Source organism: Malaclemys terrapin, chromosome 8 (assembly GCF_027887155.1).
Source record: "Malaclemys terrapin pileata isolate rMalTer1 chromosome 8, rMalTer1.hap1, whole genome shotgun sequence".
NCBI classification, from domain to species: Eukaryota; Metazoa; Chordata; order Testudines; family Emydidae; genus Malaclemys; species Malaclemys terrapin.
In genome coordinates this window covers 90,514,621-90,526,146 of record NC_071512.1, presented here as the reverse complement: position 1 = coordinate 90,526,146, position 11,526 = coordinate 90,514,621, and the positions used below count along the sequence as shown (strand labels likewise).

The 11,526-nt window shown below is 41.6% G+C and overlaps 1 protein-coding gene across 1 annotated transcript in view; it reads right to left on the bottom strand.

The window, feature by feature from the left end:
* Positions 1 to 534: 534 nt before the first annotated feature.
* Positions 535 to 11,526, bottom strand: part of WLS (Wnt ligand secretion mediator) — a 67,238-nt gene continuing 56,246 nt past the window's right edge. Inside the window, exons 7-12 of the mRNA XM_054037328.1 lie at positions 11,419 to 11,516; positions 9,986 to 10,049; positions 8,823 to 8,966; positions 7,085 to 7,168; positions 4,388 to 4,541; positions 535 to 3,972 (exon numbers count right to left, since the gene is read on the bottom strand). Of these exons, the coding sequence (XP_053893303.1) occupies positions 3,863 to 3,972; positions 4,388 to 4,541; positions 7,085 to 7,168; positions 8,823 to 8,966; positions 9,986 to 10,049; positions 11,419 to 11,516 (654 nt within the window). The 3' untranslated portion in view covers positions 535 to 3,862. The remainder of the gene's footprint in view (positions 3,973 to 4,387; positions 4,542 to 7,084; positions 7,169 to 8,822; positions 8,967 to 9,985; positions 10,050 to 11,418; positions 11,517 to 11,526) is intronic.

Below are 11,526 nucleotides of genomic sequence, written 5' to 3'. Positions count from 1 at the left end.
TCTTCAGTTCCCATTGACTTCAAAAAGCACTGGATCTGGCCCGGCGTAAGCAAGACCTAAGTTACTTTGATAACGTAACTGCTTCTAATGTGAGGGATTAAAGAGAGAATGAGGTCAGCCATTGAAGTACTGCTTTTCAGCACTTCAAATGTGAGGGGTAGCAGTGTTAGTCTGAATCTGTAAAAAGCAACAGAGGGTCCCTGTGGCACCTTTAAGACCAACATTTGAAGTGACAAGTTGCTTACATTAGCCATCTTGCCTCATAACGAGTTATGCAAAAGAATTCCAGCTTCCAAAAAAAAAAAAAAGAAGTTTTGCATTTTCATAATAAATGCAACGATTATTTAAAAAAAAAATTCTAAAGGTCAAAAAGATCACCAAGAACTAGATCAGTGGCTTGGTGGGAAATTCAGGTCTCCAGTAAAGCGCAGTTCTGCCCCACTGGTCTATCCACTGTAGTTCAGCAGACAAACCATAAAAAGACACCCAAAAAAGGCTACAATTTCTTCTCACTCAATGAACCAACAACAAACCCACAATATTGTATATTTTATTTAAATTAACAAAACTACATTTTTTCCAGGTTGCTGAAAGCATTTTGTAAAAAGTGAACATACAACAAACAATTTAATAAGACCCAGGGGCTGTTTCTGGTACGCAAGTGGCACTTAGTTTAGCAAATATAAAAAAAGATATCTACACCGTAACAGATGTTAGTGTTGGACACACAAGATTTGGTTTTAAAGCTGCAATGACTCTTTCGTAAATCAATCTTTACAACATGCAACGTTACACTACGCTATAAAAGAAATCAGGATGAATTTATTCTAGGTATATAGATATTACATAAAAACTAAAGTTAAAGTAACATTAAGGTTGCAGAGTCAAGCTCTCAAAAGTTGTGAAATGCTAGCATGGAGGTTGGAAGAGCAACTCAACTCTGCCCCCTTGGGAATATATGTTTTATGTTACAGTCTTTAATTATATGCTTATCTATATTTTTCTCCAGAGGACCCCGGCCTCATTGTGTGAGCATATATTTATTCAAGATCTTCTTTTATTCTCCTCAATGTGGATCCAGGCTTTATTTGACAAAACCCATCCAAACTCTGCACTGGATACAAAATTAATAATTTCCTCCTAGTGCTCTCCGAGTGCTTCAAACACTAATACATGGATCTTCACACACACACACACACACACACACACACACACACACACACAGCATTTACCCATTTACAGATGGGGAACTGAGGCACAGAAATTATGGCCAAAATTGTCAAAGTGTCCATTAATTTTTGGTACCAAATTTGAGAAGCCCAGAGCCTTGTTTTTAAAAGATTTAGCATTTTCACAGCACTTAATCTATGCTCCAAGCGTAGCACCACTTGACTTCAGTTGGAGCACTTAGCAGTTCTGCAAATTTGGTCCTCGGTATCTCAAGGTGAGCAGCCAGAAAATGAAACACCCACATTTAGTGATGGGGATGCTACAGCCAGTAGCATCCTTCACTACACATCCCTGATTTATCCCCACAGCTGGTCCATCTTCTGCACTGGATAAGGCAGAGGGGGCCTATGGGGAGCAGGAAATAGTGCGAGATCATTAATTAAAAACTACATCATAATGTGTATGCAGAAGAGGGTCATATTAAGGTTACACAGGCAAGCTTAATACTGGCATTTCCTAACTTCTGAGTGTTTGACTTTGCAACCTTAGCACTACTGTAGTTTATGGTGTGTGATTTCCCAGGCTTTAAAAAAAGCCAACTGAAAAATGATTGTGCCCCCCCCTCTGCCCATGGCAGCTGGGAGCTGCAGGATGACCATATTTCCCAGAGAGAAAACGGGAAACCCCAGCCACTCGCCTGAGGCATCCCCCTCTCACCATGCAAGGCGGTCGCCTGTTGCTGGAACCTTAAGGAGGGCCCGCTCAGGAGTCTATTACCTGTTGCTGGAACCATCCAGGGGGCCCCTGTCACTGGAACCCTGCCAGGGCCCCACTGGCTGTCAGCTCCAGAGTCCTGCAGCCCATGGGGCTGAAGCGGAGAATGTCACAGAGGTCTCCGAAAGTCATGGATTCTATGACTTTGTGACCCCAGTGACAAAAACATAGCCTTATGCATGAGCCGATTTGGAACCTTTAGATTCATAGCACAAACCTCTATTACTTGAGCAACTGATAGCAGTAGACTCATCCTCTGCATGGACCAAGCTCTAGAGGGGGAATGACAAACTTTACCAGGAGTTTTAAAAGATATTTGCTGACAGCAGGAATAAGACACTCAGGAATCCATTCCATGCACTCTAGTGGGCACAGACCCTTGTGCCCATCTCTCTCAGCCTCTCCCCTTCCGCCCCAGTCCCCTCTAACCTATGCCTGTCTTAGTTTTCCTCTCTCCCTCACCACAGCTCTAGCGCCTTCTCCTAATCTCCCTGCCCAGCCAGTCAGTCCCTCTCCCCCACACCTCCAATCCACATGTATCCTAGTCCACTCCCTCTCCCTCCAGGTCTGGATCATCCTCTCTGCATTTGAGATCAGGCTGTTTCCTCCTCCACACTGCCTGGGCATTAGCAGGGAGAGCACAGGACTTAATACCGTGTGCAGCACTACAGCATCCCGCAGCAGCCAAAAGCAGCAATTGCTGGGAAAGTCCTGCTCAACTGTTGAGTCCCCAAAGAGTCTAAGAACTGGTCATGAAGTTTGGCCAAGTTACGAGACACTGAAAAATATTGGTTCTCACATGCTCAGTGCAGATTTGGCAGCTAAGTTCTCCAGACATTCCATCTCTGAGTGTGCTCCATGCTAGTGCTGCAGTCTTTGAGCAGGAGTTGCCCTGCAATTGCTCCTCCCAGCTACTGCAGGATCCTGTGGCACTGAGCACAGGAACAGAGGGAGACAGTCTCTCCTGTGTCCTCAATGCTCCCTCTCCTGACACCCAGGCATCATGGATGAGAAGGAGCCATCACTGGAATGCAGAGTAATGAGAAATGGAGGAAGGAGGGATGGGGAGGGAAGGGAAGGTGTTTCAGGAGCCCAATGGGAGTGGGGCAGATAGGAGGATACGGGAAAGTTGGGGGGCACAAGGGCAGAAAGGTTATAACCACTAGAGTATATTCCCCTCCAGGACTTGGAAAAGAATCCAGGAATTCAGAGTTCCTACATTCCTCTATCCGCAAATAGCTGTGAAACCCACTAGTAAAGTGTGCATCTCTTCCTCCTTTAGTGCCTAGTCCACACACCAGGTAACAGCCTACTACTGCTGCCAGTCACTGTTAGCTTAAGTGGCAGAGGTCTGTGCTACAGGTCTAAAGGTTTGAACCCTGCCGGGGAGGGGGCACACTGAAGGAGGTATCAATATGGTTAGATACAGAATATAATTTTGCATTTTCTGTGTGTTTATGAGGAAATTACACACAAAAGATGACAAAATACGAAATACCTCCTCTTAAGTGATACCTCCACTGTCCATTTTGTGCACTGAATGAGGCAGAGGTCCTGTGTAAAACCCCCCAGTAATTAAAGACTATCATCCTGCATACACACAAGGAGCCAAATTAAAGGTTCTGCAGGCAACATTAATCCTGGCTTTTAACTCTTGAACGTTTCACTTTGCACCCTTAGTGTTCGTTTAGCGTGTCTGTAAAATATAAAATACATATCCTGCCCTCCCCCAGAGATAGCTACACCATATTAAAGAGAGTTTACAAAGGTTCTATTTTAGTGCCACCGCTCAGTGAACACACTATAAATACTGGGCATTTGTAGAGTGAGTTACTTCGGATGTCTCCTCAAGGAGGACGTGGTCTCAATCTGTGTATTGTACTTCATTGTGTTTGTCCCAAGTGAGGTGTTCCAGGAGTTACTCCTGAGCCTCCTTGCGAGCCAGCTTGTAAACCTCGGTTGGCCCGTCCACATGGGTGATGGTGGTGGTGAGCTGAAGCTCCTCCCCAGTACTTACTCCCAGGTCACCTGAAATACAAAGCTATGTTTCAGTGTGATGCACAAAGGAGGACCCGGGAACTAGAGAGTGATTGCCATTCAATTTCTCCAGAGTTTGGGTCTTGGAAACAATAAGCTTTTCTAAAACGGAGGACTAAGAAGGGTTTCCAGGATTCCTTCAATTCATTTGAAGAGAAGAAAGTTCCTTTGCAGTGGTTTCAGTCCAAACAAACACTGTTACATGAGCTAATGCTGGAGAAGCCACTGTGCTACTGAAAGATATTCCAAGGGAAACCAACTGTAAACTCAGTAAACAAAAAACTATTTAGTTCCATTCCTCAGTCTTGTCTTTCACTTCCTCCACCACAGCTACACAATGCAGTCCCCAGACTATTTCAAGTTAGTATTGATATGCAATTAAGAGCCACACCAAAGCCCAGTTTACCATTTGATTGATCTTCACCATAATTCTTGTGTGATGGAGCATATAGGAACATAAGAGCGAAGACGTAGAGGTTCCACATCCCATAGATGCCTGTGAAGAAGGCACTGTTCCCCTGTACTGTGAAGTCCCCCCATTTCCAATGGCCTTCAGTCACCTGTCCACAAGAAAGCAGAGATTCAACAGGGACAGATAGGTAAGGAGAATCCTTCTACGATGAAGTAGTACATGTTTCTAAGAGCAGATACAGAGAATTCTGAAATTAGACAGAATGAAGCAGATGGACAATTCATGTCCAGACAGCAAACACATGGAAGTAAAAAGTCTATACTAACAAGTCTCTTCCCCGCCACTAATCTAGAAGGATTGGCACATGCAACAAGATTTGTATTAGAAACTTTATTCATCTTTGGTTTTTTTTAAAAACTAACAAAATTTATCTCAGAACATTCAAGTTAGATCATTCCAGTCATACAAGATTATAGCGAGAGGAGAATTATAATCGAGCAGTACCTGGGAGACTGGCTACGTCTGGAAACTTTAGAGGGTCTATAAATAAACCTTTTATAGAAGAAAACAGCATGAATAATGCAAAGAGCTAATGGCATTCAGCACGTCTCACTGCTTCTGTCTTACAGCAGAGACCTATGGCTGATAGCATTAGCTCCAGATATAAAGAAAGACAGGAGACTCTATGGAGAGTTAAGAAAACAGTCATTTAATATCAATATTTTGAAAACAATGAAATGCATGAGCTATGCACCTTAAGACTGCCTTCCATTTTAAAAGCCAAATTAACAAGTCATTTGGAGCCATAGCCTACCATTGACTTTAAAGCAGAATTCCCTACAGAAAATGAGGAGCTCTGCTTTAAAAGAAAAAGACAGTGGCAGAACATAGCCTTTAGACAAACAAAAATACCAAACTTGATGAAAGTAACTGGACAAAATGATTTGCCAGATTTGAGGTAGAACTTCAAGCCAATTGCTTCAACTGAACAGATCTTTAGATCAGAGTCATTTTACCATGCCAATCAGACTACAGCATTGTTTTCCATAAGCAAAGGGAACACAGATGCTAGATTCTCTAATATAGTAGGTCTGAGAGTACTTCTGTGCACGACTCAGCAGAAGTGCTTACAAGTAAAATTGGCAAGAAAATAAAATCCCTCCCTGTGAAAAATTTCACCTTTTTGAAAGTTTTCATCGCAAGCAGAAATGAAACATCCAAAATTTCTCACAGGAAAGGATTTCAAGAAAAACTTCATTTTGCTTCTCTCAAAACTGAATCTTCCAGCTGCCCATCTCATCAAGTTTGCTTTCTGCCTGCAATGAAGCTGACCCACTCCTCCCAATTCCTGCAGCCAAAGAACTGGGCCTGTCAGTGGCCCCCACCCCAGTGAGTAGCTGGGGAGCGGTCTTTTCAGTTTCTCCTATAGAAAAGAAGAGATTCTCCCCCGCGCTCCCAGCAAAACTGAAATTGTCCTACAACTGACATTTTCCTTAGGAAAAGGAGTATTACTCTTTAGAAAATTCGGACAAAAAAGTTTCTGAACAGTTCTACATTCAAAGTAGAAAAGTTTGACTATTAACTTATAAAGGTGTATCCACTGTATTTCTGCAACTAAAGCCTACATACAACTACGATTGCCACCTTATATCTGAGACCAATAAAACATCTTAACACTGGAAAGTCATTTTGGGAGGCTGTAGTCCTGGGAACTGGTCAGGAGAGTGAAGGGGCTTATTCTCAGAGGAATACTGTGGGGTAGACCTTCAAGAGGGTGCATGGGGTTTTATCTGTGCAACTTAAAACAAGCCCAATACACTATATTTTTATTATAATTGTATATCCACATATCTATCTATAGGCTAAATCCAAGTTCAGAGGGAAGAGACATACATACCTTCCTCACGCCCAAAAAACTGTTAAGAGCATTTAAGATTGCAAAAATCAAACACTCAAAAGTTAAATACCAGAATTTAAAAAACCCCACCCAGACAAGTTCATGGAGGATAGGTCCATCAATGGCTATTAGACAGGATGGGCAGAGATGGTGTTCCTAGACTGTTGGGCAGAAGCTAGGAATGAGCAATACGGGGTGAATCACTTGATTACCTGTTCTGTTCGTTCCCTCTGGGGCACCTGGCATTGGCCACTGTCGGAAGACAGGATACTATACTAGATGGACCTTTGGTCCAACCCAGTATGGCTGTTCTTGTGTTCTTAGAATTAAGGTTGCCTATGCAACCTCAATTCAGTCCCCTTGTGAACATGCATTATGACAGTCTATAGTTGCATACTCACATATTAGAGATTTTCCAAAGAAAAAGGTCACCAGAATTTTTTTTAACACACGGACAAACCACCCTCCCCACCCCTTCATATTGCAAATGGTTAACCTATTTTGGCTGAAATGTAAGGGGGGGAGGAGGGGAAAGAGGGAAAAAGCTATCCTGAGGCAGACACTCAGTATGAAAAATTTCAGCCCAAACCGTTTAAGTTTGGCAAAGTCAAACAACTGAAAACAGGGTCTTATAATGGGAAATATCAGGCAGCCTTAACAATAAGAGGATACCAGCCCTGCCTACAGTCTATGCATTCCTGTGTCCTCTGAACTAGGATATAGCCAATATCTTGGCTACTTAGGAATTTGGATACTGCACTCTATCATACCAAGTTTGGTTTCAGCACACTCACCTGACTGACAATAAAGAAGATGATAGTCATCGCTGCACAGGCCAGAGTGATGAGCATCAAGAACTTGAACCTAAAAATTAGCCCCTATTGAGAGAGAGAGAGAGAGAGAGAGAGAACACGACACTGGTCACTGTAACAGAACAGACAATCCCTTTTCAATTTTTAGCTTCTACAAGATGGAAGTTGGAAAAAAGATTAGTCCAAAACTACAAAACCCACAACCACCCACTTGCTTCTTTGTCCCGCCCTGGTGACAGCCGATATTCTCTGTTCCCCACACATCTGCATTCCTCCCAGTTACATTGAATGGGGTGTAGAGATCTTGACTGCTACTGCTTTCCATCATGTTTGCTTCTGTAAAATTAAACTGATTTACTTAGAGCTAATGGGAAGGAGGCACTTGAGTTTAAGCAAAAAGGTTTCATTAAATTAACATCACATTTGATAGTCTGTGGCTTCCTTGCTAAATCAGATATGCTTTCTTTCTAGAACATATCTGTGATGAGGGTTTGCTAGGTTATACCAGGAATGATCTACTTTACAAATGTTTTCTGTTTCTGTAAGTGTAATGAGTTTGTGAGGAGGATGCAAACTTTCCCAATCTAATTTCCTGTGGCCGAGAATTTAAGGTGACTAAATGAATGTTAGACTATAGATTAAGGACAACAAACAAATGACATAAGACCTTCAAACCATGTGACTTTATCACAGACTGTTTGCTTTTTTTAAATCTGTTTTAAATTTAACAAAGATTGATTTTAGTTGTGTTAGTTTGGAATCATACTGACTCAGGCATCTTGGGGGAGTGTGGCCATTTTACAAGTTAGTTTGTGCAGCAGGTGGGCTGAGGGTGGCAAGACTGAAGTCCTCAGGGAAAGGACTGTCTTTTTGTTAAGTGTTTGCACAGTGCCGAGAGCAGTGGAGCCCTAAGCTCTCCTGTAACACAAATCCATAATCCCTGTGCCGTACTTTTAACTCAAGAAAAGAGATGAAAGAAGAGCTAAGACTTCAGGGAAACGTCTGCAAAAATACAGATTCTTTTATTGGAACAAGTAAGGTGTCTTTTAATGAGGCACAAACGACCTGATTAGACATGGAGTTTGACTCATCAGAACATTTTCTACCAAAGTTTTATGGACACACAAATCTTTATCACCAAGAAAACAGGCATTCTTGGTTTGACTGCAACTCTATCAGGGCTCTGCAACAGCAATTAAAGAGGAATGAGTACAGCTCTGACCAGAGACAAACGTGGTCTAAGGAGAGGATGGCAAGCCAGAAACTCCTGATTTTTAATCCTGTTCCGATGCAAACTGTCAAGTGGTTTGGGCAAGTCACATGAGTACCCTGCATCATTTTCCTCATCTGTAATAATAATGCTTTACATCAGTAAATCTCAAAAGGTTTTACCACCGGGCCACACCACTCTGAAGATTAAAACAGAGCTGATTGGGAGTAAATGCCTACGAGTACGTTGTGCGGGTTAGTGTTTGTAAAGCACTTTGAAGATTGAAAGCATTAGTAGGGGCTAAACATCAGAATGAAGAAAAGTTTATTGCGTTTTTGTGAGCTGACATTAGGGTGGTTTTGGCAGCATGAGAAAGCGGTTTTCTAAATTATGGAAAAAGCTAATGAGGGTGGATACAGTTTTTCTGGTAGATCATCAGTCGCCTTTTTGGAATACTAAAGCAATGAGCGCATGCACATGACAACTTTAATCCAACAAGGGTTTTCTAACCTCATAATGAAGCCTGCGAGCCTTGCTCATTGCTGGGAGGCTGGATTGTTTCCCACTAATGTTTCTGAACACTTGAAACACCATGAAACACAAAAACAGGAAGTAGAGGCAAAGGCAGATTCCTGCCACTATAATAAATGCCATCTGAGCAGTAAAGTTAAAGGGAACAACTACTTGACAAAGCAGGAGATTGAAGAAAATATTATTCAGGTAATTAGAACTTTACAAAAGCAAACTAATTATCGCAATAATCCTAATTCAGGCTTCCAGTGTGTATTAAATAGAAGCTTCCGTCTGAGTGAGGGTGTATGCTTCATGGTCCCTTCCCCCAGCTCAGTCCCAGAGCCAATGCTCCAGTTGTTCCCCAAGCACTTAACATGGTGTTAACGAGGATAAAATATTAAAACTCCTGCAGGCTAGAAAAGGCTAAGCTGGAATTGTCCCTTCTGCTCTGCTGGTACAAAGAGATGGGGCTTAGCAGAGAAGACGAGAAGTAATAACCAACCAACATGTGATCTTGGCGACTCCTGCAAGAGGACTGGGATGCTGGGGAAGTGAAACTAATCACATTACCTTATCTGAGCCTGGTAATAAAAATTAAATGCAGCTGAAAGCACTTCCAGCGTGACCAGGCAAATTTAAAAAGCAATTTGTATCAATGCTGTAGGACCACGCTTCCAAGTGTCAGTGATGAAGTGAACTGCCCCAGAGAAAAAACTGCTCTAGTTCAGGCCAGGAGAGGGAATAGCGTAAAGGGTGCAATTTAGACATGGTTCAGAGAGGATAAGATCTTTTTCTAGAATCACTAATACCCAAACCCTAACTCAAGATGTGCCATTTCCTAGACTTTCTGCAGCTTGAGGCAGATGCTCATTTTTCTAATCACTTCCCTTATCTCAATACTAATCTCAAAATTAATTCTTGCAGCAAAATCTACATGCTGCACTAATATTTTTAGAAGTGTCCCCTATAGAGCCATAAAGTTGTTCATTCAAAGGATACTCTGGATCCTCCACTATATTTGAGTCAGAAACCAATTTCCCAGTCCCATTTTACTAAAGTGAACAGGCTTTTCATCAGGTTCAATAAGTAGTTACTAAAAACATATTTCTCACTCCAAAAACAAAATAAATGCTACTGCACAAACACAGATAGAAGGATACAGCCAGCTCCGTGCCAACATCTGTGGTCCAGATACTGTAGAACGGATTTTTCAGTTGTACCCCTCTAAACAAACAAATAAATAAAAATAAAAAGATTCAGGGCAATCAGAATTACTGTGCGAAGAGTCAAAAATACCATAAAATACACATTCCTATACATCTAACTTAACAGTTTGGAAAAATGAGTCATGTTATTTTGTAATTTGGGAGTGTGTTTGGAGGTGGGTGGGGAGACTTCAGTTTACATTCCAGTGGACATGTAATCTTACAAAAAACTGTTCCAACACAACTTCACAGTACTATAAAAGCCAAAGGAAAAGCCTTCTTGTCTCTTTGCAAGAAAAATGGTGAAGCAAATGGTTGGACAGTTGCTGTCAGCATTGGGGCAGACTGTACCTTGCTTGTCCAAAGTGACTTGCATCAGCTATGCAAGTGATAGCATTTTTAAAATATGTATTGTTTATGGTGTCAAGCACACTAGCTGAGAAGGAATTCTCATCACTTGCACAGTATTAAACCTCCTTTTCAATTATGCAGAATTATAATGACTCCACATTGCTTAAAAAAAAAAAAAAAAAGTGTTCGTTGGAAATGTATAGGATACATGTAATAAAAATCTACCATGTAAATGTTAAGACCGGAAACAGGGATGAAACTTTCATATACAAGAGACTGGACTAACTTTTATGTCTTGATACACATACCAATGAAGTGATACTGTAAGGAATTGTATTTTAGCCCACAATGGGTACAGAGCTGGATAAAAATCCTTATTTTACACACACACACACACACACACACACCCTGCATTTTCATCCTGAAACTCACTCACTGTTCCAGTGCAGCTTTCTGAGATTGCTCAATATACCCTTTGAGCTACAAGTCAAAAACATTTTTTTTGTCCTGTGACAGGTAATATTTCCATGCGTTGTGAACTTATATGGCTAGGCAGGCAAAGAGCTACCTTTTATCTCTTTCTCTCACTTTCAGTCAGTCATTTTCCAGTAAAAAGTCTACTTTTAAGTAATGTAATCTGATCTGGAAGGGAAGACTTATATTGGGGAAATTACTACTGGGATGTCTAAGAGATTGACCACTGGGCTTGGAGGAAATTGAGTTATAAGGGGGCTAATGACTTGATTACCTAGTCTGAGGAAAAGGGACTTGCCATTCCCTTCCCCAAAGAGCACAGAAAAGTGGCTGGTGAATACCAGTGCTGGCAGGGGGAGACCCAAATGGCCTGAAAAGTGCTAAGCCTTTGTACCAACTTTTCAATCCTTGACTCAATAAAGCTATTAGAAAAAGGCAAACCAACATGGACCCAGTTTAAAGATCAATTGTATCCAAATAATTGCCCCTGTAAGAAGAGGACAGAGCACAATTGTATTAGCACTACAAAGCGTAAGAGGGGAAAAAAAAAAAGTCTCCGTTACCTCTCGCACATGTCAAAGATGAAAAGGCAGAAGGCACCAACAGCTATAGGCCCAACCTGTTTCCAGTACCCAGAAAGATGATTTCGTTCATTTTGATCCTAATGAATC